We start from the raw sequence: 27,627 nt of genomic DNA on the forward strand, positions 1-27,627 counted from the left end.
AAATTGTTTTGGGTATATATACCCAGAAGTGGAATTGCTTGATCATATGGTAATTCTATTTTTAATTTCTTGAGGAACCACCATACTATTTTCCACAGCAGCTGTACCATTTTACTTTCCTACCAACAGTGCACAAGGGTTCCTATTTCTCCAGAACCTCACCAACACTTGTTATTTTCAGTTTCTTTCCTTTTTTAGACGGAATTTGACTCTTGTCACCCAGGCTGGAGTGCAATGGTATGATCTTGCCTCACTGCAACCTCCGCCTCCCAGGTTCAAGCAATTCTCTTGCCTCAGTCTCCCGAGTAGTTGGGACTACAGGCATGTGGCACCATGCCTGGCTAATTTTTGTGTTTTTAGTAGAGACAGGGTTTCACCATATCGGCCAGGCTGGTCTCGAACTCCTGACCTCAGGTGATCTGCCCACCTCAGCCTCCCAAAGTGCTGGGATTACAGGTGTGAGCCATCACGCTGGGCCTTTGCCCATTTTTTGAATCAGTCTTTTACTATTGAGTATGATGTTAACTGTGATAAGGCTTTTATCGTGTTGAGATAGTTTCCTTCTTTTCCTAGTTTGTTGAGTGAGCTATTAGTAATTTCAGGTCTAATTAACCCCCATTTGAAGTTTCCTAACTTCTTTTTGTTTCCACATTCTGTTATTCATTACTACTTCTACTAGAGATGAGTGGAAACACAAATTAGTTTTTTCACTTTTTATCAACTTGTAACAAAATATTTGGTGGAGGAAAAGACTGAAATAATTGGTCAAAGTTAGATTTTTTTTTTTTTCCTGAGACAGAGTCTCATTATGTTTGCTCAGGCTGGTCTTGAACTCCTAGGCGCAAGCAGTCCTCCTGCCTCAGACTTCCAAGCAGCTGAGATTACAGGTACACACCACCACACCCAGTCAAAGTTAGATTTTTTTTTTTTAGACAGGGTCTCACTCTGTTGCCCAGGCTGGAGTGCAGTGGCACGAACATGGCTCACTGTAGCCTTGACCTCCTGGGTTCAAGCGATCCTCCTGCCTCAGTCTCCCAAGTAATTGAGACTACAGGTGTGCACCACCATGCCTGGCTAATTTTTAGATTTTTTGTAGAGATGGGGTCTTACTATGTGATGGTCTTGAACTCCTAGTCTCAAGTGATCCTCCCAAACTGCTGGGATTATAGGCATGAGCCACTGTGCTTGACCTAGATTTTTTTAATGTTCCCCTTGTTTTCAATTATTAATGCCCTTTAGCATAGATAATTAAGAACTATAATGTCTTTAAGGGATTTGCCGGATTATAATGTGAAAGGGACTTTCTATACTGGAATTTGAATAATTCTAACACATTTATATTGGCATGACTGACATCAAGTATCTACGCACAATTATCTCTTGCTCTGTTATTTCCTTAAAGGTTCTCACATTCCGAATTGGAAATCATCCAGGTGTCCTGAACCCTAGTCCAGCTGTAGAGGTTTTGCAGGTTCGCTTCATTTGTGCCCACCCTGCCAGTATGTCAGTAACTCCAGTATACAAGGTGCCAGCTGGTGCCCAGCCATGTCCTCTGCCACAGCACAACAAACGGCTGGTAAGTACAGAGTATGTTTCCAACTAAGTTGGCACTTTTATCTTCCATGCTTTAGAGACAGAGTCTGGAATTCTTTGGGGTATATATCCAGAAGTAGAATTGCCAGATCACATGGTAATTCTATTTTTAATTTTTTGAGGAACTGCCATACAGTTTTCCACAGCAGCTGTACCATTTTACATTCTTACCAACAGTTCACAAGGGTTCCCATTTCTCCCCTTATCAACATTGAATGAACTATTTTATTCATTACTCATTTTCTGATAGTGTCTGAGGAGAGGTGATTAAACTAGATTAGAATTGGCTACACTTGTTTACTATACTTAAGTACATAATCAGCTTGTGATAATGGCAATAGACACTTGAGATCTGACTACATAACTTCCAAATTTTGCTGATATCCTTCGCTACCAAATCTTTTATTAACAATATTAATAAGTAATAAAATTTACCTCTTCTCCAAACCAATCATGAAGAATAGTGATAAACAATAATGTAGCTACTAAGTAGGCAACAGGGTATGAAAAATAAATGAGTTATCTATCCTAGAAAGTAGAACATCATATTATATAATAAACAATGTTGAGTACAGGTCCAAGCTTGGGAGCATAGAAGTCATTACTTAGCCTATACAGAACAGAGCAATCAATTAGTTATTCCCATTTTCTGGATGAGAAAACCGAGCCTCCTAAAAGTCGATTAATTTTCCCAGTCATAAAGCTAGAAAGGAACACATTCTGACTCCAAAGTACATGTTATTTATGCCATACTGCCTTTTATTATGAAGAACAACAGTACGGAATGTTACAGGTTGTGAATCCGTTTTTTTTAGTCAGACTTCACATTAAATATTATTTGAAGTTTACGATGGAGTTACTTTTTTTTAAAGCACTCTGAGTGGAGTAGAATAAAAGTCACCCCATAACATCATTGTCATTCAATGGCATTTTTCTTTTCATTTGAAATAATTCAAATTTACAGACAAGTCGCAAGAAAAGAACTTTTTTCCCTGAGCTATTTTTTTTTTTTTTTTTGAGACGGAGTCTTGCTCTTTCGCCCAGGCCAGAGTGCAGTGGCGCAATCTCGGCTCACTGCAAGCTCCGCCTCCCGGGTTCACGCCATTCTCCTGCCTCAGCCTCCCGAGTAGCTGGGACTACAGGCACCCACCACCGTGCCTGGCTAATTTTTTTTTTGTATTTTTAGTAGAGACGGGGTTTCACCGTGTTAGCCAGGATGGTCTCGATCTCCTGACCTCGTGATCCATCTGCCTCGGCCTCCCAAAGTGCTGGGATTACAGGCGTGAGCCACCGCACCCGGCCTCCCTGAGCTATTTGAGAGTGAGTTACAGACATGATTCTCCATCACCCTATCGACATACACTAGCATATATTCACCCTTTTTTTTTTTTGAGACAGGGTCTCACTCCAGTCATCTAGGCTGGAGCATATGGCACTATCTGCAGCCTCAACTTTGCCTGGTCAGATGATTTTCCCAACTCAACCTCCCAATTAGCTGGGATTATAGGTGTGTGCCACCATCCTGGCTACTTTTTTGTATTTTTAGTAGAGATGGGGTTTTGCCATGTTGCCCAGGCTGGTCTCGAACTCCTGGGCTCAAGGGATCCACCCACCTCAGTCTTACAAAGTGCTGGGATCAGAGGTGTGAGCTACCACGCCCAGCAGATCACCCTTTTAAAGTGTTCAAATCAAAGTTGTGCAACCATCGGTGCTATCTAACTTCAGGTCATTTTCATTTTCTCCAGAAGAAACTCCATACCCATTAGCAGTCACTCCTTATTTCCTCCATTTCCCAGCCCCTGGCAACCCCACTGATAGACTTTCTGTCTCTATGGATTTGCCTATTCTGATATTTCATATGAATAGAATAATACAATTATGTGTCCTTTGTGCCTAGCTTCTTTCATTTAGCATGTTTTCAAGGTTCATTCATATGGTAGCCTGTATCAGTAGTGCATTTTTTATGGCTAAGTAATATTCCATTGTGTAGATATACTACAGCAGTTGATGGATAGATGTGTTGTTTCCACCTCTGGCTATTATGAATAATGCTGCCATGAACATTCATGTACAAGTTTTTGTGTGAATATATGTCTTCATTTCTGTTGAGTATATAGCTAAGAGTGGAATTGCTGGTTTGTATGTTAATTCCATGCTTAGCCTTTTGAAGAACTTCCAGCTGTTTCCAAAGTGGCTGCACCATTTTACATTTCCACTAGCAGTGTGTAAGGCTTCCAGTTTCTCCATATCCTTGTCAACAATTACTATTATTTGTCATTTTGATTATAGCCTTCCTAGTGGGTGTAAAGTGGTATCTCATTGTGGTTTTGATTTGTATTTTCCACTGTCTAATTATGTTGTGTATCTTTTTTTTTTTTTTGAGATGGAGCTTCCCTCTTTTCACCCAGGCTGGAGTGAAGTGGTGTGATCTCGGCTCACTGCAACCTCCAGCCCCCAGGTTCAAGTGATTCTCTCGCCTCATCCTCCTGAGTAGCTGGGATTATAGGCATGCACCACCACACCCGGCTAATTTTTGTACTTTTAGTAGAAACGGGGTTTCACCATGTTGGCCAGGCTGGTCTCAAACTTCTGACCTCAGCTGATCCACCCGCCTCAGCCTCCCAAAGTGCTGGGATTACAGGCATGAGCCACCGTGCCTGGCCTATGTTGTATATCTTTTTATGTGCTTATTGGCCATTTGTACGTCTTTTGCCAATTTTTAATTGAACTATATGTCTTTTTATTGAGTTGCAAGAGTTCTTCATTTCATATATTCTACATACAAGTCTGTTTTCAGATATATGATTTGCAAAAATGTTCTCTCATCACGTGCATTTTTTATTATTATTTTTTTTAAGACACAGGGTCTCACTTTGTCACTCAAGCTGCAGTGCAGTGACATGATCATAGGTCACTGTAACCTCCAACTCCTGGGCTCAAGCTAACTATCCTCTCACCTCAGCCTCCGAAGTGGCTGGGACTACAGTCACATGCCACCATACCCAGCTAATTTTTTTTTTTCTGTAGAGATGAGGTCTCACTATATTGCCCAGGCTGGTCTCAAACTCCTGGCCTCAAATGATCCTCTGGCCTTGGCCTCCCAAAGTGCTGGGATTACAGGCATCAGCCACCATGCTTGGCCTCACTTTTCTAATGACATCTTTTGAAGCACAAAAGTTTTTAACTTTGATTAATTCCAATTTATCAATTTTGTTACTATAGTTGTTGTTTGTACTTTGGGTGTCATATCTAATCTAAGAAACCATTGCCTAATCCAAGGGCATGAAGATTTATGCCTTTGATTTATTTTATGAGTTTTATAGTTTTAACTCTAACATTTAGCTCTCTGATCCACTTTGAGTTCATTTTTGTGGTGTGAGGTAGGGATCTAACTTCATTTTTGTGTTTTGGTTTTGTTTTGTTTTTTTATTTTTTCTTTTCTTTTTTTTTTGAGACTGAGTCTCACTCTATTGCCCAGGCTGGAGTGCAGTGGTGTGATCTCAGCTCACTGCAATCTCTGCCTCCTGGGTTCAAGTTATTCTCATGCCTCAGCCTCCCCAGTAGCTGGAATTACAGGTGCCCGCCACCACGCCTGGCTAATTTTTGTATTTTTAGTAGAGATGGGGTTTCACCATGTTAGCCAGGCAGGTCTCGAACTCCTGATCTCAAATGATCTGCCTGCCTTGGCCTCCCAAAGTGCTGGGATTACAAGCATGAGCCACTGTGCCCAGCCTCACTTCATTTTTTTTACATGTTGGTATCCACTTGACCCAGCACCATTTGTTAAAAAGATTATTTCTTATACCTTGAGTGTCTTGGCGCTCTTGTTGCAAATCTATTAACCATAAACATGAGAGTTTATTTCTGGACTCTGAAATCTATTCTATTAATCTATACATCTTTATGTCAGTACCACACTGTCTTGATCACTGTAGTTTTGTAGTAAGTTTTGAGGTTGGGAAGTATGAATTTTGCAGCTTTATTCTTTTTCAATATTATTTTGGCTATTCTGGGTCCCTTGCATTTCCACATAAATTTTTAGGGTCAGCTTGTCAATTTCTGCAAAGAAGCCAGCAGAGATTTTGATAGGGATTGCATTGAATCTGTAGATCAGTTTGAGGAGTATTGCCATTTTGATAATATTGTCTTTTGATTTATGAACATGGATGTCTTTCTGTTTATTTGTATCTTTAATTTCTTTCAACAATGTTTCCTGTTTAGCGTATACAAGTTTTACACTCATTAGATTTATTCCTAAATATTTTGCTTTTTTGATGCTATCATAATTGGAACTTTTTCTTTAATTTTTTTTTTTTTTTTTGAGACGGAGTGTTGCTCTGTCACCCAGGCTGGAGTGCAGTGGTGCGATCTTAGCTCACTGCAAGCTCTGCCTCCTGAGTTCACACCATTCTCCTGCCTCAGCCTCCCGAGTAGCTGGGACTACAGGCGCCCACCACCAAGCCTGGCTAATTTTTTTGGTATTTTTAGTAGAGACAGGAATTCACCTCGTTAGCCAGGATGGTCTCAATCTCCTGACCTCATGATCTACCCGCCTCAGCCTCCTAAAGTGCTGAGATTGCAGGAGTGAGCCACAGCACCTGGCCTTTAGTTTTATTTTTAGGCCAGGCGCTGTGGCTCACACCTGTAATCCCAGCACTTTGGGAGGCCAAAGTGGGTGGATCATCTAAGGTCAGGAGTTCAAAACCAGCCTGGCCACTGTGGTTATTTAGGAGTGTTTTTGTTTAATTTCCACACATTTGTGAATATTCCAGATTTCCTGTTACTGATTTCTAATTTCACTCCATTGTGATTAGAGAACATACTTTTAAATTTAAATCCTACGCCCCCGCCAGCCTTTTTTTTTTTTTTTTTTTTTAAAGAATTATGGGTCCCGGCTGGATGCAGTGGCACATGCCTGTAATCCCAGCACTTTGGAAGGCCAAGGCAGGTGGATCACTTGAGCCCAGGAGTTGGAGACCAGCCTGGGCAACCTGGCAAAACCCCATCTCTACCAAAAATACAAAAATTAGCCAGTTTCATAACCTGGTCCCAAAATAAATAAATAAATAGACAAAAATTTTTAAAAAATAAAGCAGAGTCTCAACCAGCCTGGGCAATATAGTGAGACCTTGTCTCTACAAAAAAATTAAGGCTGGGCACGGTGGCTCATGCCTGTAATCCCAGCACTTTGGGAGGCTGATGTGGGAGGATCACTTGAGGTCAGAAGTTCAAGACCAGCCTGGCCAACATGGTGAAACCCCTCTCTACTAAAAATACAAAAATTAGTCAGGTGTGGTGGCATATGCCTGTGAGTCCAACTACTCAGGGGGCTGAAATATGAGAATCGCTTGAACCCAAGAGATGGAGGTTGCAGTGAACCGAGATCACACCACTGCACTCCAGTTTGGGCAATAAAGCAAGACTCTGTCTCAAAAAAAAAAAAAAAATTAAAAATTAGCCAAGCATGGTAACATGCTCCTGTAGTCCCAGCTACTGGGGAGGCTGAGGTGGGAGGATTGCTTGAGCCAGATAAGTGGAAGCTCCAGTGAGCCAAGATTGCACCACTGCACTCTAGCCTGGGTGACAGAGTGAGACTCTGTCTCGAAAAAAAAAAAAAAAAAAGGAAAAGGAAAGAAGAAACAACAGAACAGGGTTTACCACCCTGTTGAGTCTACCACCATCTCTAAATTGCACTGGCTAACTTTTACCCTTAGTAACTGAACACAGCACAGCTGCAGTTTCATACCATGCATGACAAGGTAGCCACCCAGGAATTAAAGGTTCCTCATCCCCCACCCTTTCATCCTTTCTCGTCCCAAACCACCGTTTCTGTGCCACAGTGCCATTCTATCAAATCCCACCTCAATCACACCAATTGTTCAGGAAAAACTCTCAAACTGTGTTTTTCCTCTGCCCTCACACCACCACAACAATCATTAACACAGAAGATTTCTGTTTCATGAAAAATGTGAGAGAGGGAAGAAGAAAAAAGAAGACCTCTGTAACCAAATGTATGGGTTTTTTCCCCACACATCAAGCAGCAGACACTAGCTGGGTGTTCTTCAATTCAATTCTGACACTATCTACCTGGAGTTACTGTCAGATCTCACAGGTTGAGGGCTCAGTCCCCAAGACTGCCCCCACCTAAGACACAAGTTGCAAATCCAGGCCTCCAGAACTTCTGACCAACTGGCCGCAGGTTGGGGTTCCCCTGACTTCTTTGGATTCAATTAATTTGCTGAAGTTGAGAGGTGAAGTCAGCTGGGCTTCTGAGTCCAGTGGGGACTTGGAGAACTTTTCTATCTAGCTAAAGGATTGTAAACACACCAATCAGCACTCTGTAAAAACACAGCAATCAGCGCTGTTTGTCTAGCTAAAAGTTTGTAAATGCACCAGTCAGCACGCTGTAAAAATGGACCAATCAGCACTATGTAAAATGGACCAATCAGCGCTCTGTAAAATGGACCAATCAGCAGGATGTGGGCAGGGCCAAATAAAGGAATAAAAGCTGGCCACCTGAGGCGACAGTGGCAACCCAGTCGGTTCTTTTTCCATGCAGAGGAATATTTGTTCTTTTGCTCTTCACAGTAAATCTTGCTGCTGCTCACTCTTTGGGTCCACACTACCTTCATGAGCTGTAACACTCACCATGAAAGTCTGCAGCTTCACTCCTGAAGCCAGTGAGACCACGAACCCACCAGGAGGAATGATGAAGAACTCCTGATGCGCCACCTTTAAGAGCTGTAACACCCACTGTGAAGGTCTGCAGCTTCACTCTTGAAGCCAGCGAGATGATGAACCCACTGGGAGGAATGAACAAGTCCAGACGCGCCACCTTTAAGAGCTGTAACACTCAAGGTGAAGGTCTGCAGCTTCACTCCTGAAGTCAGCGAGACCACGAACCCACCAGAAGGAAGAAACTCTGGACACATGTAAACATCTGAAGGAACAAACTCCGGACACACCATCTTTAAGAACTGTAACACTGACCAGGAGGATCCATGACATCATTCTTGAAGTTAGCAAGAGCAAGAACCCACTGGAAGGAACCAATTACGGAAGCAAAGTGACTCATAGAACTCGGAAATATTTACTTATGTTTATTATAAAGGATATTGTAAAGGATACAGATGAAGAGATACATAGAGTGAGATATAGGCATGGGGTGTGGGGCTTCCATGCCCTCCCTGAGCATGCCATCCTCTGGGAATCTCCACCTGTTCAACTATCTACAAGCTCTCCCCAACTATTACTGAATTGTCTATTTCTTCCTCAATTCTGTCAGGTTTTGCTTCATGTATTTTGAGGCTCTGTTATTAGGTACATATGCATTTACAATTGTTGTATCTTTTTAATAGATTGACCTTTGGCAATACCACAATGCAATTCTGACACCAATATGCAGTTAGCTCAGACTCCACAGTTTTAAAGGCACAGTTCCCAACAAGACTGCCCTCACTTCAGATGATAGCTGCAAATTGAGGGACTCACAGGCTACCCACACTTATGACCAGCAAGTTTGGTAATTTGTTAGAATGACTCACAGTTTCGTTATAAAGGATACAAATCATTTTGTATCCTTTGAGAAAAATCTTCAGAGAGTCCCAGACACGCAGCTTCCGTGCCCTCTCTCTGTGGGATTAGGATCTAGTGAAAACATATCAGTTGGAACACATCAATGTGTTTACCAAACAGGAAATTCCACTGAGTTTTGGTGTCCAGTGTTTTGTTTTGTTTTTTGAGGCAGGGTCTCACTCTGTTGCCCAGGCTGAGTGCAATGGCATGATTATGCTTGCTGCAGCCTCACTTCCTGGGCTTAAGTGATCCTCCCACCTCAGCCTCTAGAGGAGCTGGGACCACAGGTCTGTGCCATTACACTCAGCTAATTTTAAAATTTTTCTGTAGAGTCAGGGTCTCACTGGGTTGCCCAGGCTGGTCTTGAACTCCAGGGCTCAGGCAATCTTCCTGTCTTGGCCTCCCAATGTGCTGGGATTGTAAGTGTGAACCACCATGCCCAGCTCCAGCGTTTTATTGGGATATTATTATGTAAACATGATTAATTGAATAATTGGCCATGTAGTTAAACTCCATCACCAGCCCTCCTCTTTTCCCTGGAGGTGGGGCTGCTATCACCTGACCCAAAACCTCATCCTTCTAATCACACGATTGGTCTTTCTGTCCTTATCCAACTCCATCCTGAGTCATCTCATTAGCATAAACTCAAGTGTTATACAAGGGGGCCACCATAAATAACAGACACAATCCTATTACTCAAGAAATTCCAAAGGTTTAGGGGTTACCTCCCAGAAACTGAGGACAACCTCTTTATTATAGATTATTATTTTATCATTACAAAATGACCTTTTCTTTAGTAACAATTTTTGTATTATAGTCTATTTTGTCTGATGTTAGTGTAACTACTTCAGCTCTCTTTTGGCTACTGTTTGCATGATACATCTTTTTTTTTTTCCATCCTTATACTTGTGACCCATGAATGTCTCTTGCAGACAGCATATAGCTGGGCCATTTAAAAATTTCATTATGCTAATCAGACTTTTCATGGAACATAAAATTCATTTACATTTAATGTAATTACTGATAAGGTAGACATTATGTCTGCCATTTTGCTGTTTGTTTTCTATATGTCATATGTCTTTTCTGTTCCTCTTCTTCCATTTCTTCCTTCTTTTTCTTTTCTTTTTTCTTCTTTTTTTTTTTTTTTTCCAGAGGCACAGTCTTGCTCTGTTGCCCAGGTTGGAGTATGGTGGCACTATCTTGATTCACTGCAACTTATACCTCCCAGGTTCAAGCAATTCTCCTGTCTCACCCTCCCAAGTAGCTGGGAATCCAAGAGCACATGCCACCATGCCCAGCTAATTTTTGTATTTTTAGTAGAGATGAGGTTTCATCATATTGGTCAGGCTGGTCTCAAACTCCTGACTTCGACTGATTTACCTGCCTTGGCCTCCCAAAGTGCTGGGTGTTTTTGTTGTTGTTGTTATTTATTTATTTATTTGAGATGGTCTCACTTTGTTGCCTAGGCTGGAGTGCAGTGGTGCCATCTCTGCTCCCTGCGAGCTCTGCCTCTTGGGTTCAAACGATTCTCCTCAGAATCTCCTCCCAAGTAGTTGGGACTACAGGTGCATGCCACCGTGCTTGGGAAATTTTTTGGTATTTTTAGTAGAGACAGGGTTTCACCATATTGGTCAGGCTGGTCTCAAATTCCTGAATTCCTGACCTCAAGTGACCCACCCGCCTCGGCCTCCCAAAGTGCGGGGATTACAGGTGTGAGCCACTTCGCCCAGTCATTTCTTTCTCCTTCTTCTTCCTTTTTTTTTTCGAGATGGAGTCTTGCTCTATCTCCCAGGCTGGAGTGCAATGGCACGATCTTGGCTCACTGCAACCTCCGCCTCCCAGGTTCAAATGATTCTCCTGCCTCAGCCTCCCGAGTAGCTGGGATTACAGGCATGCGCCACAATGCCTGGCTCATTTTTGTATTTTTAGTAGAGATGGGGTTTCGCCATGTTGGCCAGGCAGGTCTCAAACTCCTGACCTCGGGTAATCCACCCATCTCGGCCTCCCAAAGTGCTGGGATTACAGGTGTGAGCCACCATGTCCGGCCTCTTCCTTCTTTTGTGTTAGACATATTCAAGTGTACCATTTTAATTGTTTTATTTTTTCTTTTACTATATTTTTGTGTATATGTGAATGATATTTTACTTAGCCACTTTTGTTTACAACTGAAACTCTAGGAATTCAAAACTAGCATCCTTGCCTGTGAGCTTTCCTTATAAATAACAAAAATGTTTCAGCCTTGTGTTCCACGTTGTCGTGCTATGCTTTGTCCAGATGAACCTTTGTGAGCCTGCTGCTCATATTCTGTTGCCCATAATTTCACATGGGAAGACCAAGTGATCTTGACCTTGAACAAGAGATCTTGACCTTGACCAAGATCAATGGTTTCATTGTGTACAGCTATTAGAATGCAGCTCCTGGGACATTTTTGCTTTTTTTTTTTTTGTATGGCTTTTTTGAATTGGCTTAGGCAGAATTCTCCTCTAACAAATAAAGATAATGTGCTTCCCATTGAACTTTTTCTCCCATTCACATGCTAGCTAGAACTTAGATTTTCTGGAAAGATTTCAGTTGAGATATGGGGACAAACATTATGATAGTTTGTGACTACCACCAACTTCAATTTCTTTGGCTGCTGTTCTATTCAACTCCCTTAGCTGAGCCTTAAGGTCCGAGTTTATTTCCAGGTTAAAGAAGAGCCTGAGAAGCCAGGTGTGGTGTCGGACACCTGTAGTCCCAGCTAGTTGGAAGCTGAGGTGGGAGCTTGCTTGAGCCCAGGAGTTTGCTCCTAGCCTGGGCAATATAGCAAGACCCCATCTCAAAAAAATTTTTAATGTAAAATTTTTATTATTTTATTTAATTTTTTATTTTTTTTGAGATAGGTTTTCACTCTATCACCCAGACTGTAGTGCAGTGGTGCAGTCATAGCTCACTGCAGCCTTGAACTCTTCGGCTCAAGTGATCCTCCCACCTCAGCCTCCTGAGTAGCTGGGACTATAGGCATGAGGCATCATGCCTGACTAATTTTTATTTTTTGCCCAGGCTGGTCTTGAGCTCCTGGCCTCAAGCAATCCTCCCACCTTGGCCTCCCAAAGTTCTGGGATTACAGACGTGAGCCACCATGCTCAGCCAAAATTTTTGTTTAAAGGAAAGAAAGGAAGTACTCCAAAATTATTTCCTTACAAAATAAATAAATAAATAAATAAGAAAAGCCTGAGCAATGCTGGCCTCAAACTTATTCAGCTTTTCATCACTGGGCTTCATGATGAACTTCATGGCCTTCTTGTTTAGTGTTGGCTTAGGGAGCTGTGTTATTTTGAGTGATTTTATTATTGCCCTAAGGATTACAATTAACATCTTAATCTTTAGTAACCTAGTTTGACATCATACCAACTTAATTTCAGTAGTGTATAAAACCTTTGCTCCGATATAGACCCATTTCCTGTCCCTTGTTTGTGCTGCTTTTGTCATATAAAGTACATTTTTATATACTATGCCCATCAAACCAGTAAATATATATATTGTTTTCTTTTTCTTTTTGAGACAGATTCTCACTTCGTTGCCCAGGCTGGAGTGCAGTGATGTGATCATAGTTCACTGCATTCTCTGCCTCCCAGGGTCAAGTGATTCTCCTGCTTCAGCCTCCCAAGTAGCTGGGATTACAGGTGTGTGCCACCACATCCAGCTAATTTTTGTATTTTTAGTAGAGACAGGGTTTCACCATGTTGGCCAGGCTGGTCTTGAACTCCTGACCTCAAGTGATCCACCCACCTCGGCCTTCCAAAGTTCTGGGATTACAGGCATGATTCACTGTACCTGGCCTTTTTTTTGGAGATAGGATCTTCCTCTGTTTTCCTGGCTGATTCATGGTTCACCGCAACCTCCACCTCCCTGGCTCAAAGGATCCTCCCACCCCAGCCTCCCTGGTAGCTGGGACTACAGGTACACGAATGCCACTGTGCCTAGCTAATTTTTGTAATTTTTTTTTTTGTAAAGATGAGGTCTCGCTGTGTTGCCCAGGCTGGTCTTGAACTCCTGGGCTCAAGCGATCCGCCCACCTTGACCTCCCAAAGTGCTGGGATTACAGGCTTGAGCCACCACACAGCCTATAATTATTACTTTACATAATTTTTTTTTCTTTTTTTTTGAGACTGAGTCTGGCTCTGTCGCCCAGGTTAGAGTGCAGTGGTGTGATCTTTGCTCACGGCAACCTCTGCCTCCTGGGTTCAAGCAATTCTCCTGTCTCAGCCTCCCAAGTAGCTGGGACTGCAGACACATGCCACCATGCCGGGCTAATTTTTGTATTTTTAGTAGAGACGGGGTTTTACCATATTGGTCAGGCTGGTCTCAAACTTCTGACCTCAGGTGACCTACCCACCTCAGCCTCCCTAACTGCTGAGGTTATAGGCGTGGGCCACTGCACCCGGCCATATATTTTTCTTTTAAATCAGATAGAAAAAAAGAATAATTACAACTGAAAATACATTTATACTGTCTTTTATATTTACCTATGTAATTATCTTTTCCAGATTATTTCTTCATGGTGATTCAAGCTATTGTCTAGTGACCTTTCATTGCAGCTTGAAGGACTCCCTTTAGTATTTCTTGTAAGACAGATCTGCTAGCAATAAATTCTCTCCATTTTTGTTGGATCTTAGAATGTCTTAATTTCTCCATTTTTGAAGGATTATTCTGCCCAGTATAGAAGTGTTGGCTGGCAGTCTATTTTATTTTATTTTATTTTAATTTTCTTTTTATTTATTTTTTTGAGACAGAATATTGCTGTGTCACCCAGGCTGGAACGATCTCGGCTCATTGCAACCTCCGCCTCCTGGATTCAAGCAATTCTCGTGCCTCAGCCTCCTGAGTAGCTGAGACTACAGGCCCACACCACCACGCCTGGCTCATTTTTTGGATTTTTAGTAGAGACGGGATTTCACCATGCTGCCCAGGCTGGTCTCGAACTCCTGAGCTCAGGCAATCCACCTGCCTCAGTCCCCCAAAGTGCTAGGATTACAAGCACGAGCCACCACACCTGGCCCTTTTTCTTTTATTTTGAATGTGTCATCTCACTGCCTTCTGGTCCGCATGGTTTCTGATGAAAGATCAGCTATTAATCCCATGGAAGATCCCTTATGAGGGGTGAATCCCTTCCCTTTCTGTTTTTATGATTCTGTCTTTAACTCTGGACAGATTGATTATGATGTGTCTATATGTAGATCTTTTTGAATTTATTCTGCTTGATGTTGATGGATTGATGTTGTTTGAGCTTCTTGAATGTTTAATGTTTTTCATCAATTTGGTAAGTTTTGGCCATTATTTCTTCAAATATTCTTTCTTCCTCTATTCTTCTATCTCCTCTCCTTCTAGCACTCCCTTTTTGCATATACTGGTATGTATGATGGTGTCCCACAGGTCTCTGATGTTTGTTCTTTTTTTCATTCTTTTTTCTTTTTATTCATCAGACTAAATAATCTCAGTTGACCTAGCTTCAAATTCTCCAATTCTTTCTTCAGCCTGTTCAAATCTGCTGTTGAATTCCTCTAGTTAGTTTTTCATTTCAATTATTGTACTTTTCAACTTCAGAATTTCTTTTTGGTTCTTTTTTTGTTGTAACTTCTGTCTCTTTATTGGTATTCTCTATGTAATATGATACCACTCTTGTATTTTCCTTTAGTTATTCAAACGTGAATACCTTTAGTTCTTTGGACAATAAAGTTAATTAGAAGTCTTTGGCCAGGCGCAGTGGCTCATGCCTGTAATCCCAGCACTTTGGGAGGCTGAGGTGGGTGGATCATGAGGTCAGGAGTTCAAGACCATCCTGGCCAATCTGATGAAACCCTGTCTCTACTAAAAATACAAAAATTAGCCGGGCGTGGTGGCGCACACCTGTAGTCCCAGCTACTAGGGAGGCTGAGGCAGGAGAATCGCTTGAACCTGGGAGGTGGAGGTTGCAGTGAGCTGAGATCGTGCCACTGCACTCCAGCCTGGCAACAGAGTGAGACTCTGTTTCAAAAAAAAAAAAAAAGAAGTCTTTGTCTGGCCCAGGCATGGTGGCTCATACCTGTAATTCCAGCACGTTGGGAGGCTGAGGTGGACGGATCCTTTGAGTCTAGGAGTTCGAGACCAGCCTGAGTGACATGGCAAAACCCCATCTCTACAAAAATACAAAAATTAGCCATGCATGGTGGTGCATGCCTGTAGTCCCAGCTACTTGGGAGGCTGAGGTGGGAGGATTGCTTGAGTCCAGGAGGCAGAGGATGCAATGAGCTATGATCACTGCACTCCAGCCTGGGCAATGAAGTGAGACTCCATCTCAAAAAAGAAAAAAAAAAAGTATTTGTCTTGTAAGCTCAATGTCTGGGCATTCTCAAGGACAATTTCTATGGAAACTGCTTTTATTCTCATGTATGGACCATACTTATTTCTTTACATTTCTAATAATCTTTTGTTAAAAACTCAACATTTTGTATAATATAATGTAGCAACTCTGAAATCAGATTCTTCCCCTCCCCTGGTTTTGTGGCTGCTTGTGTTTTTTATTTTTGCTGAGACCATTTATTTAATGTCTTTTCTGAACTAGTTCTGTAACATCTGTACTCTTTGACCTATGTGGCCACTGAAAGTCTCTGCTTAGTTAGCTTCATGGTCAGCTAATTATTGGCAAATATTTATTTGTGTTCCTGGTATTTTTATTGAGATTATGTTAAATTTATTTATTAGCTTGGAATAAGTGGAATATTTATGATGTTGAGTCATTGAGTCATCTTGTCAAAGAATGTGTATATGTGTGTGTATATATATGTATATGTGTGTATGTCTCACATGTATATGGGAGCTTAGAGACATGTTTTAAAATTGCTGTACAGCTCATACTTTTTTAAAACAAATTTTATTTACAAGCTCTGTTCACTGAAAGGGCCTACAACCCAATAGTGATGTACAAACATCTGGGTTTCTAAATACTAGTCCCCATTTAAATGAATCAGAGCATCTTGGAGAACTAGTTGATTCCAGCTCAATAGGGAAAATGCACAATGAGTCTCAAACAACTTGTGTTAGAAAGCAAAGAAGTGCTCAGAGTAATGGTGACTTCTCAAAAAGAAGCTGGCTTGAAGGGACCCCTACTGTCCAAACTGTAGATAATTTGAGCATCCAAAAAATAATGGCAGAGGGTTGAAAAATTACCTATTGAGTACAATGTTTACTACAGTAAAAGCCCAGACTTCACCATTGTGTCATACATGCATGTAAGAAATCTGCACTTGTACCCCTTAAATATATCTTTTAAAAAATAATGACAGAAATATCAACTAAAAATTCATGATCCCAGTGGGGTGCGGTGGCTCACGCCTGTAATCCTAGCACTTTGGGAGGCTGAAGCAGGTGGATCACAAGGTCAGGAGTTCAAGACCAGCCTGGCCAACATAGTGAAACCCCGTCTCTACTAAAAGTACACAAAAAATTAGCCAGGTGTAGTGGCAGGCGCCTGTAGTCCCAGCTACTAGGGAGGCTGAGGCAGGAGAATCACTTGAACTGGGGAAGCAGAGGTTGCAGTGAGCCGAGATTGTGCCACTGCACTCCAGCCTGGGTGACAGAGTGAGACTCTGTCTCAAAAGAAAAAGAAATCATGATCCCATAGTGATGCTCAAGATTATAAGAGAAAAATGAAGGAAGAAAGAGACAGAAGGAGGGAGAAAGAGAAGAAAAATTAATTGAGGAAGGAAGACAAGGAGGGATGGAAGAGAAAAAAGGATGCTCTTTTCCAGGAAAATACCAGCTTATATAAAATGAATCATAGAATTAGAAATTTATGATTTTGTAATCCCCCTTGTAATAATTGATCCTGGCAAAGATCATCAATGGATATTAAGACTAGTAGGTGAAAGCTTGTTGGGAAATGGGATAGTCTCAAGATTTCAAATTATCACCCACAGAGGGGAAACCATACCTTTATACTGGAGAGATCTCCAGTGGCAGTCACCACCTTCAGCAGATAATCAAATTTGGCATCACTAATAGTGGTACAACCTGATATTATGTGCAAGTAAATTTTTAACAGACTCTCCAAAACAAAAAACAGCAACAAAAAAAAAACTGAGGGGGACCCAATTTGTAACATGTGCCAAATTCTATGTTGTTAATACTCCCATCATGGCCGATTTCAGGTTACCAATATGATATTACTATTCAGAGTTGTCAAGAGATGCTAACAATCAGCTTACCTATGAGCCTGCTCCAGTATAACATTAAATTTATTTATTTATTTATTTATTTAGACAGAGTCTCACTCTGTCGCCGAGGCTGGAGTGCAGCGGTGCATTCTCGGCTCACTGCAACCTCCACCTCCCAGGTTCAAGCGATTCTCGTGCCTCAGCCTCCCGAGTAGCTGGGATTACAGGCATGCACCACCATGCCCGGCTAATTTTTGTATTTTTAGTAGAGACAAGGTTTCGCCATGTTAGCCAGGCTGGTCTCGAACTCCTGACCTCAAGTGATCCGCCCGCCTTGGCATCCCAAAGTGCTGAGATTACAGATGTAAACCACCACGCCTGGCCCTTATTTATTTATTTATTTGAGATGGTCTCACTCTGTCACCTAGGGTAGAGGGCAGTGGTGCAATCATAGCTCACTGTAACCTTGAACTTGGGCTCAAGCAATCCTTCCACCTCAGTTTCTCAAGTAGCTGCAACTACAGGTGCACACCATCATACGTGACTAATCTTTTTTATTTTTTGTAGGGATGTGGGTTTCACACTTTGGGAGGCCAAGGTGGGAAGATTGCTTGAGCCCAGGAGTTCAAGACCAGCCCTGGCAACACAGTGAGACCCCGTCACTACAAAAAATTAAAAAATTCTTGCAGCAGTAAGGTGATACCACATTGTGATTTTGATTTGCATTTCCCTGATCATTAGTGACGCTGAGCATTTTTTCATATGTTTGTTGTCCATTTGTGTATTTTCTTTTGAGAATTGTCTGTTCATGTCCTCAGCCCACTTTTTGATGAGGTTGTTTGTTTTTTTCTTGCTAATTTGTTGGAGTTCATTGTAGATTCTGGATATTAGTCCTTTGTCAGATGTATAGATCATGAAGATTTTCTCCCACTCTGTGGGTTGTCTGTTTACTCTACTGACTGTTCCTTTTGCTACTCAAAAGCTCTTCGGTTTAATTAAGTTCCAGCTATTTATCTTTTTTTTAATTGCATTTGCTTTTGGGTTCTTGGTCATGAAATCCTTGCCTAAGCCAATGTCTAGAAGGGTTTTTCCAATGTTATCTTCTAGAATTTTTATAGTTTCAAGTCTTAGATTTAAATCCTTGATCCATCTCGAATTGATTTTTGTGTAAAGTGAGGGATGAGGACCCAGTTTCATTCTCCTACACGTGGCTTGCCAGTTATGCCAGTACCATTTGTTAAATAGGGTGTCATTTCCCCACTTTATGCTTTTGTTTGCAAGAATGGCCATAATTTCCAGGCGCGGTGGCTCACGCCTGTAATCCCAACACTTTGGGAGGTCGAGGCGGGCGGATCATGAGGTCAGGAGATCAAGACCATCTTGGCTAACACGGTGAAACACATCTCTAACTCGTCTCTACTAAAACTACAAAAAATTAGCCGGTCCTGGTGGCGGGCGCCTGTAGTCCCAGCTACTCGGGAGGCTGAAGCAGGAGAATGGCATGAACCCGGGAGGTGGAGCTTGCAGTGAGCCGAGATCTCACCACTGCGCTCCAGCCTGGGCAACAGAGCGAGACTCTGTCTCAAAAAAAAAAAAAAAAAAAAAGAAAGGAATGGCCATAATTAAAATTAAAAAATAATAGATGTTGGTGTAGATATGGTGAACAGGGAACTTCTATGCTGCTGGTGAGAATGTAAACTAGTACAACCACTACGGAAAACAGTGTGGAGATTCCTTAAAGAACTAAAAGTAAAACTACCATTTGATCCAGCAATCCCACTACTGGGTAGCTACCCAGAGGAAAAGAAGTCATTATATGAAAAAGATACTTGCACACACATGTTTATAGTGCACAATTTGCAATTGCAAAAATGTGGAACCAACTGAGATGCCCATCAATTAACGAGTGGATAAAGAAACTGTGATACACACACACACACACACACACACACACACACACGATGGAATACTACTCAGCTATAAAAAGGAATGAATTAGGGCCGGGTGTGGTGGCTTATGCCTGTAGTCTCAGCACTTTGGGAGGCCAAGGTGGGCAGATCACAAGGTCAGGAGATTGAGACCATCCTGGCTAACACGGTGAAATCCCGTCTCTACTAAAAATACAAAAAAATTAGCCGGGCATAGTGGCACGCACCTGTAATCCCAGCTACTTGGGAGGCTGAGGCAGGAGAATTGCTTGAACCCAGGAGGCAGAGGTTGCAGTGAGCCGAGATTGTGCCTCTGCACTCCAGCCTGGGTGACAGAGCAAGACTGTATCTCAAAAAAAAAAAAAAAAAAAAAAAAAAAAAAGGAATGAATTGATGGTATTTGCAGCAACCTGGATGGGATTGGAGACTATTATTCTAAGTGAGGTAGCTCAGGAATGGAAAACCAAACATCATGTGCTCTTACTATTAAGTAGGAGCTAAACTATGAGGATGCAAAGGCAAAAGAATGGCACAATAGACTTTGGGGACTCAGGGGGAAAGGTGGAGGGGGGTAAGAGATAAAAGACTACATGTCGGGTCCACTGTATACTTTTTGGGTGATGGGTGCACCAGAATGTCACAAATCAACACTAAAGAACTTACTCTTATAACCAAATGCCACCTGTTCCCCCAAAAACTTATGGAAATAAAACAATTAAAAAATAATAAAAATTAAAATTAATAAAAATTAAAAAAAAAATTATCCAGGTGTGGTGGCACGCACCTGTAGTCCTAGCTACTTCAGGCAACTGAATTGGGAGGATGGCTTGAGCCTGGAAGGTTGAGGCCGTATGAGCCATGGTCATACTGCTATGCTCCAGCCCATGCAACTGAGAGAGACCCTGTCTCAAAACAAAACAAAACAAAGACTGGCCTGGACTTTACAAAAAATTCAATAGCATGAAAAACAATAACAAAAAAGGGCAAATGTGCCTTTTCTAGATTAAAATATACCAAAGAGGTAAACAATCAAATACAATGCATACATACACCTTGATTAACTTCTAGATCTAAACTAAAAAACATATAAAAACATTTTGGGGCAACATTTTGGGGAATGAAAATATTGACTATACATTTGCTGACATTGAATTAGTGTTAATATTATTATATGTGATATCCTGTTTCTTACATAGCGGAATGTTCTCATATTCTTAGGATACATGCTGAAATACTTAGGGGTGAAGTGCAATGATGCCTACATCAACAAAACAAAATAACAGCCATATATGGAAGGTGAGGAAGGAGAGGGAGAGAGAGAAAAGGCAATGTAACTAAATATTAAGAACTGGTGAATCCAGGTGAAGTGTATGTATATAGGTATTTATTATATTGTTCTTTCAATAGCTACAAGTTTGCAAATTTTTAAGGTAAAAATATTGAGAGAAAACTCGATTCCTAGCTTTAGAGATATCTTACTACTCCTTAGGCTATTGATTTTTAAATTGTTGTTTTATTACTTTTTATTTTAATGCAGATTCCTGTATCAAGACTGAGGGACACAGTTCTGGAACTAGCAGTGTTTGATCAACACAGGAGAAAGTTTGATAATTTCAGTTCGCTAATACTAGAATGGAAATCCTCCAATGAAACACTAGCCCATTTCGAAGATTATAAATCAGTGGAAATGGTAGCAAAAGATGATGGCAGTGGGCAGACCCGGTTACATGGTATTGTGAAAATATACAAGTCTTTTCGTATACCTGAGTGTTTTTTTGTTTGTTTGTTTGTTTTGTTTTGTTTTTTGCTTTAAGTTCTAGGGTACATGGGCACAATGTGCAGGTTTGTTACATATGTATACATGTGCCATGTTGGTTTGCTGCACCCATTAACTTGTCATTTACATTAGGTATTTCTCCTAATGCCATCCCTCCCCCATCCCCCCACCCCATGATAGCCCCTGGTGTGTGATGTTCCCCGCCCTGTGTCCAAGTGTTCTCATTGTTCAATTCCCACCTCTGAGTGAGAATATGTGGTGTTTGGTTTTCTGTCCTTGTGATAGTTTGCTCAGAATGATGGTTTCCAGCTTCATCCATGTCCCTACAAAGGACACGAACTCATCCTTTTTTATGGCTGCATAGTATTCCATGGTGTATATGTGCCACATTTTCTTAATCCAGTCTATCATTGATGGACATTTGGGTTGGTTCCAGGTCTTTGCTATTGTGAATAGTGCTGCAATAAACATACGTGTGCATGTGTCTTTATAGTAGCATGATTTATAATCCTTTGGGTATATACCCAGTAATGGGATGGCTGGGTCAAATGGTATTTCCAGTTCTAGATCCTTGAGGAATTGCCACACTGTCTTCCACAATGGTTGAACTAGTTTACAGTCCCACCAACAGTGTAAAAGTGTTCCTATTTCTCCACATCCTCTCCAGCATCTGTTGTTTCCTGACTTTTTAATGATCACCATTCTAACCGGTATGAGATGGTATCTCATTGTGGTTTTGATTTGCATTTCTCTGATGGCCAGTGATGATGAGCATTTTTTCATGTGTCTGTTGGTTGCATAAATGTCTTTTTTTGAAAAGTGTCTGTTCATATCCTTTGCCCACTTTTTGATGGGGTTGTTTGATTTTTTCCTTGTAAATTTGTTTAAGTTCTTTGTGGATTCTGGATATTAGCCGTTTGTCAGATGGGTAAATTGCAGAAATTCTCTCCCATTCTGTAGGTTGCCTGTTCACTCTGATGGTAGTTTCTTTGGCTGTGCAGAAGCTCTTTAGTTTAATTAGATCCCATTTGTCTATTTTGGCTTTTGTTGCTTTAGTGTTTTAGTCATGAAGTCCTTGCCCATGCGTATGTCCTGAATGGTATTGCCTAGGTTTTCTTCTAGGGTTTTTGTGGTTTTAGGTCTAACATTTAAGCTTTTAATCCATCTTAAATTAATTTTTGGATAAGGTGTAAGGAAGGGATCCAGTTTCAGCTTTCTTTTTTTTTTTTTTTTTTTTTTTTGAGATGGAGTCTTGCTCTGTCACCCAGGCTGGAGTGCAGTGGCACGATCTTGGCTCACTGCAAGCTCCACCTCCCGGGTTCACACCATTCTCCTGCCTCAGCCTCCCGAGTAGCTGGAACTACAGGTGCCTGCCACCACACCCAGCTAATTTTTGTGTTTTTAGTAGAGACGGGGTTTCATCATGTTAGCCAGGATGGTCTTGATCTCCTGACCTCATGATCTGCCTGCCTCGGCCCCCCAAAGTGCTGGGATTACAGGTGTGAGCCACTGTACCCCACCCAGTTTCAGCTTTCTACATATGGCTAGCCAGTTTTCCCAGCACCATGTATTAAATAGGGAATCCTTTCCCCATTTCTTGTTTTTGTCAGGTTTGTCAAAGATCAGATGGCTGTAGATGTGTGGTGTTATTTCTGAGGCCCCTGTTCTGTTCCATTGGTCTATATCTCTGTTTTGGTACCAGTACCATGCTGTTTTGGTTACTGTAGCCTTGTAGTATAGTTGGAAGTCAGGTAGCGTGATTCCTCCAGCTTTCTCCTTTTTGCTTAGGATTGTCTTGGCAATGAGGGCTCTTTTTTGGTTCTATATGAACTTTTCCAATTCTGTGAAGAAAGTCATTGGTAGCTTGATGGGGATGGCATTAAATCTATAAATTACCTCGGGCAGTATGGCCATTTTCACGATATTGATTCTTCCTATCCATGAGCATGGAATGTTCTTCCATTTGTTTGTATCCTCTTTTATTTTGTTGAGCAGTGGTTTGTAGTTTTCCTTGAAGAGGTCCTTCACATCCCTTGTAAGTTGGATTCCTAGATATTTTATTGTCTTTGTAGCAATTGTGAATGGGAGTTCACTCATGATTTGGCTCTCTGTTTGTCTGTTATTGGTGTATAAGAATGCTTGTGATTTTTGCACATTGATTTTATATCCTGAGACTTTGCTGAAGTTGCTTATCAGCTTAAGGAGATTTTGGGATGAGATGATGGGGTTTTCTAAATATACAATCATGTCATCTGCAAACAGGGACAATTTGACTTCCTCTTTTCCTAATTGAATACCCTTTATTTCTTTCTCTTGCCTGATTGTCCTGGCCAGAACTTCCAACACTATGTTGAATAGGAGTGGTGAGAGAGGGCATCCCTGTCTTGTGTCAGTTTTCAAAGGGAATGCTTCCAGTTTTTGCCCATTTCAGTATGATATTGGCGGTGGGTTTGTCATAAATAGCTCTTATTATTTTGAGATACGTCCCATCAATACCTAGTTTAATAAGAGTATTTAGCATGAAGGACTGTTGAATTTTGTTGAAGGCCTTTTCTGCAACTATTGAGAGAGTCATGTGGTTTTTGTCTTTGGTTCTGTTTATGTGATGGATTACGTTTATTGATTTGCATATGTTGAACCAGCCTTGCATCCTAGGGATAAAGCCAACTTGATCTTGGTGGATAAGCTTTTTGATGTGCTGCTGGATTCGGTTTGCCAGTATTTTATTGAGGATTTTCGCATCAATGTCCATCAGGGATATTGTTCTAAAATTCTCTTTTTTTGTTGTGTCTCTGTCAGACTTTGGTATCAGGATGATGCTGGCCTCATAAAATGAGTTAGGGAGGATTCCCTCTTTTTCTATTGATTGGAAAAGTTTCAGAAGGAATGGTACCAGCTCCTCTTTGTACCTCTGGTAGAATTCAGCTGTGAATCCGTCTGGTCCTGGACTTTTTTTGGTTGGTAGACTATTAATTATTGCCTCAATTTCAGAGCCTGTTATTGGTCTATTCAGTGATTCAGCTTCTTCCTGGTTTAGTCTTGGGATGGTGTATGTATCCAGGAATTTATCCATTTCTTCTAGATTTCCTAGTTTATTTGCGTAGAGGTGTTTATAGTATTCTCTGATGGTAGTTTGTATTTCTGTGGGATTGGTGGTGATATCCTCTTTATCATTTTTTATTGCGTCTATTTGATTCTTCTCTCTTTTCTTCTTTATTAGTTTTTCTAGCGGTCTATCAATTTTGTTGATCTTTTCAAAAAAACCAGCTCCTGGATTCATTGATTTTTTTTTTTTTTTTTTTTGAGACGGAGTCTCGCTCTTTCGCCCAAGCCAGAGTGCAGTGGCACTATCTCAGCTCACTGCAAGCTCTGCCTCCCGGGTTCATGCCATTCTCCTGCCTCAGCCTCCTGAGTAGCTGGGACTACAGGTGCCCGCCACCGTGCCCGGCTAATTTTTTGTATTTTTAGTAGAGACGGGGTTTCACCGTGTTAGCCAGGATGTTCTCAATCTCCCGACCTGCTGATCTGCCCGCCTCGGCCTCCCAAAGTGCTGGGATTACAGGCTTGAGCCGCCATGCCCAGGGATTCATTGATTTTTTGAAGGGTTTTTTGTGTCTCTATCTCCTTCAGTTCTGCTCTGATCTTAGTTATTTCTTGCCTTCTGCTAGCTTTTGAGTTGTTTGCTCTTGCTTCTCTAGTTCTTTCAATTGTGATGTTAGGGTGTCGATTTTAGATCTTTCCTGCTTTCTCTTGTGGGCATTTAGTGCTATAAATTTCCCTCTACACACTACTTTAAATGTGTCCCAGAGATTCTGGTATGTTGTATCTTTGTTCTCATTAATTTCAAAGAACATGTTTATTTCTGCCTTCATTTCGTTGTTTACCCAGTAGTCATTCAGGAGCAGGTTGTTCAGTTTCCATGTAGTTGTGCAATTTTGAATGAGTTTCTTAATCATATATCTGAGTGTTTCTACACTTATTTTCTTTCCTTCTTCTTTTTTTTTTTTTTTTTTTTGAGACAGAGTCTTACTGTGTCACTGTGTTGCCCAGGCTGGGGTGCAATGGTGCTATCTCGGCTTACTGCCACCTCTGCCTCTGGGATTCAAACAATTCTGTGCCTGAGTAGCTGGGACTACAGGCACGTGCCACCATGCCCAGCTAATTTTTTGTATTTTAGTAGAGACCAGGTTTCACCATGTTGCCCAAGATGGTCTCGAGCTCCTGAGCTCAGGCAATCCACCTGCCTCGGCCTCCCAAAGTGCTAGTATTACAGGCATGAGCTGCCACACCCAGCCCTAAATATTTTCTTATGGGCAAGAGTTTTATTTTAGATTTTATCACGTATCACCTTTTATCTTTGACTCTTGTATTTTTTAGAAAACATGAAGGTAGTTTTCCTTGTTTACAAAGCTAGGGCTGAGGGGCCAACATTTCTTACAAGAACATAAAATTAAATTAATTTTAAAATATATTTATTTTTCTTTAGAGACAGGATATTATTCTGTCTCCCAGGCTGGAGAACAGTAGAGCAGATCATAGCTTACTATAACCTCAAACTCTTGGACTGAAGTGATCCTCCTGCCTCAGCTGCCCTAGTAGCTAGGACTGTAGGTGCATGCCACCAAGATCAGCTAATTTTTTAATTTTTTGTAGAGACAGGTTCTCACTACGTTGCCCAAACTGGTCTCAAACTCCTGGCCTGAAATGATCCTCCTACCTCAGCCTCTCAAAGTGCTAGGATTACAGGCATGAGCCATTGTGCCTGATTTTATTTTATTTTATTTTATTTTATTTATTTATTTATTTACTGAGATGGAATCTCGCTCCGTCTCCTAGGCTGGAGTGCAGTGGCGCAATCTCAGCTCATTGCAACCTCTACCTCCCGGTTTCAAGCGATTCTCCTGCCTCAGCCTCCCGAGTAGCTGGGCTGACAGGCCTGCACCACCTCGCCCGGCTAAATTTTTAGTAGAGACAGGGTTTCACCATCTTGACCAGGCTGGTCTCAAACTCTTGACCTCAAGTGATCTGCCTGCCTCGGCCTTCCAAAGTGCTGGGATTACAGGCATGAGCCACCGTACCCAGTGCCTGACTCAATTTTAAAATGTATTGACTGCCTACTATTTTCCTAATATTATTTATTTGTTAGTAAATATTTATTGAATGGCAACATGTAAGGTCCTCTGCTAGGCACTGAAGATGATGAATGAGACAGACATGGCTTCTGCCCTAATATACTTATAGTCTAAGGCAGACTATCGCTGGAGAAGCCAGACTTTAAACATTACAACTGTGTTAAGTGCAAATACAGGAAGACTTGAGAGCTTCAGGGGGACCTAACCTCATCTTGAACAGGGGAGGCTACCCTAAGAAAGTGACATTTATGCTGAGACCTGAAGTGGTGACAGGAAGAGGAAATAACAAGAATGAGCTCAAGAAGGTGAGTGAGACTAAGTCAGAGAGGCACGAGGCATAGATGAGGTTCTAAAAGGGCAACAAGCCCTCATGCCCAAGTGCTTATTAAGCTTCTGCTTGTGTCATATTTGCTGATGTCCCATTCACTAATGTAAGTCACCTGACAAAAACCAGAGTCAAGGTGGGTGGGACTACACAAAGGCATGGATACCAGCAGGCATGATTCACTGTGGACCATTAATATAACTGTTTAGGCCAGGTGCAATGGCCCATACCTGTAATCCTAGCCCTTTGGGAAACTGAGGCAAGAGAATCACTTAAGCCCAAGAGTGCAAGACCAGCCTGGGCAACGTAGTGAGACCCCCTACCACCTCTATTAAAAAATAATAAAATATTATTTAATATATTTTATGCATATAAAATATGTAGACATGTTATACAATTTATATATAATATATACATATTATGTATAATATACCATATCATACATATATATAATATATGTATTTTAGTGCTCTCTATTACATTGAATGGTTCTACATCTACCCAAATGCTCATACCAGAAATCTAAAAGTTAGCTTTTGTACCACTTTCTTCTACACCGGAAGATGATTCTTCTTCACAATACAAGTCTGAATATCTCTCTTAAAATCCTTTTTTGGTTGCTATTTACTGAACTCTCATGACATGCCAGGCACTGCACTAACTACTTTATACACTTTTTCACATAATCTTCTAACCACCATGAAAGATTGGTATTATTATCCCCATTTTGTGAATTTATTGATTTATCAAACATTTATTTAGTTCTTACTATGACTGGCTCAGTTTTAGGACCTAAGATTACAAAGGTAAATAGATGAAGCAGCAAGCTCTCTGACATCGAAGCCCGTAGTCCTGACCACTGACTATACTGTCACCATATTGTCTTCAGAGACTCCCCATTCTTTCAGGGTAAAATTTGTACGTTGTGGCTTAACAGACTGACACTGTTTACTTCTTTGGTTTCACCTCTTATTACTATCCACACATATCCTATATTTTTCTCACCCTCAACAACTTTAGATCCCTAGCTATGACAAGGCTTGTCATTCTCCTTTCCTTTGCATATATTGCATATGTTCTATTTTCTTAAAACATGCTTTTCTCGCATCTTCACTGGGCTGAA

The 27,627-nt window shown here is 41.3% G+C and overlaps 1 protein-coding gene across 2 annotated transcripts in view; it reads left to right on the forward strand.

Annotated features, from left to right (window-relative positions):
- The window catches only part of NUP210L (nucleoporin 210 like), a 150,246-nt gene that overhangs the window by 62,684 nt on the left and 59,935 nt on the right, over positions 1–27,627 (forward strand). For both annotated transcript variants that reach the window (XM_030824444.1, XM_030824445.1), the window contains exons 16-17: positions 1,403–1,576; positions 20,808–21,000. In XM_030824444.1, the coding sequence (XP_030680304.1) occupies positions 1,403–1,576; positions 20,808–21,000 (367 nt within the window). The remainder of the gene's footprint in view (positions 1–1,402; positions 1,577–20,807; positions 21,001–27,627) is intronic.

The sequence above is a fragment of the Nomascus leucogenys genome, chromosome 12 (genome assembly GCF_006542625.1).
Source record: "Nomascus leucogenys isolate Asia chromosome 12, Asia_NLE_v1, whole genome shotgun sequence".
Taxonomy (NCBI): Eukaryota; Metazoa; Chordata; class Mammalia; order Primates; family Hylobatidae; genus Nomascus; species Nomascus leucogenys.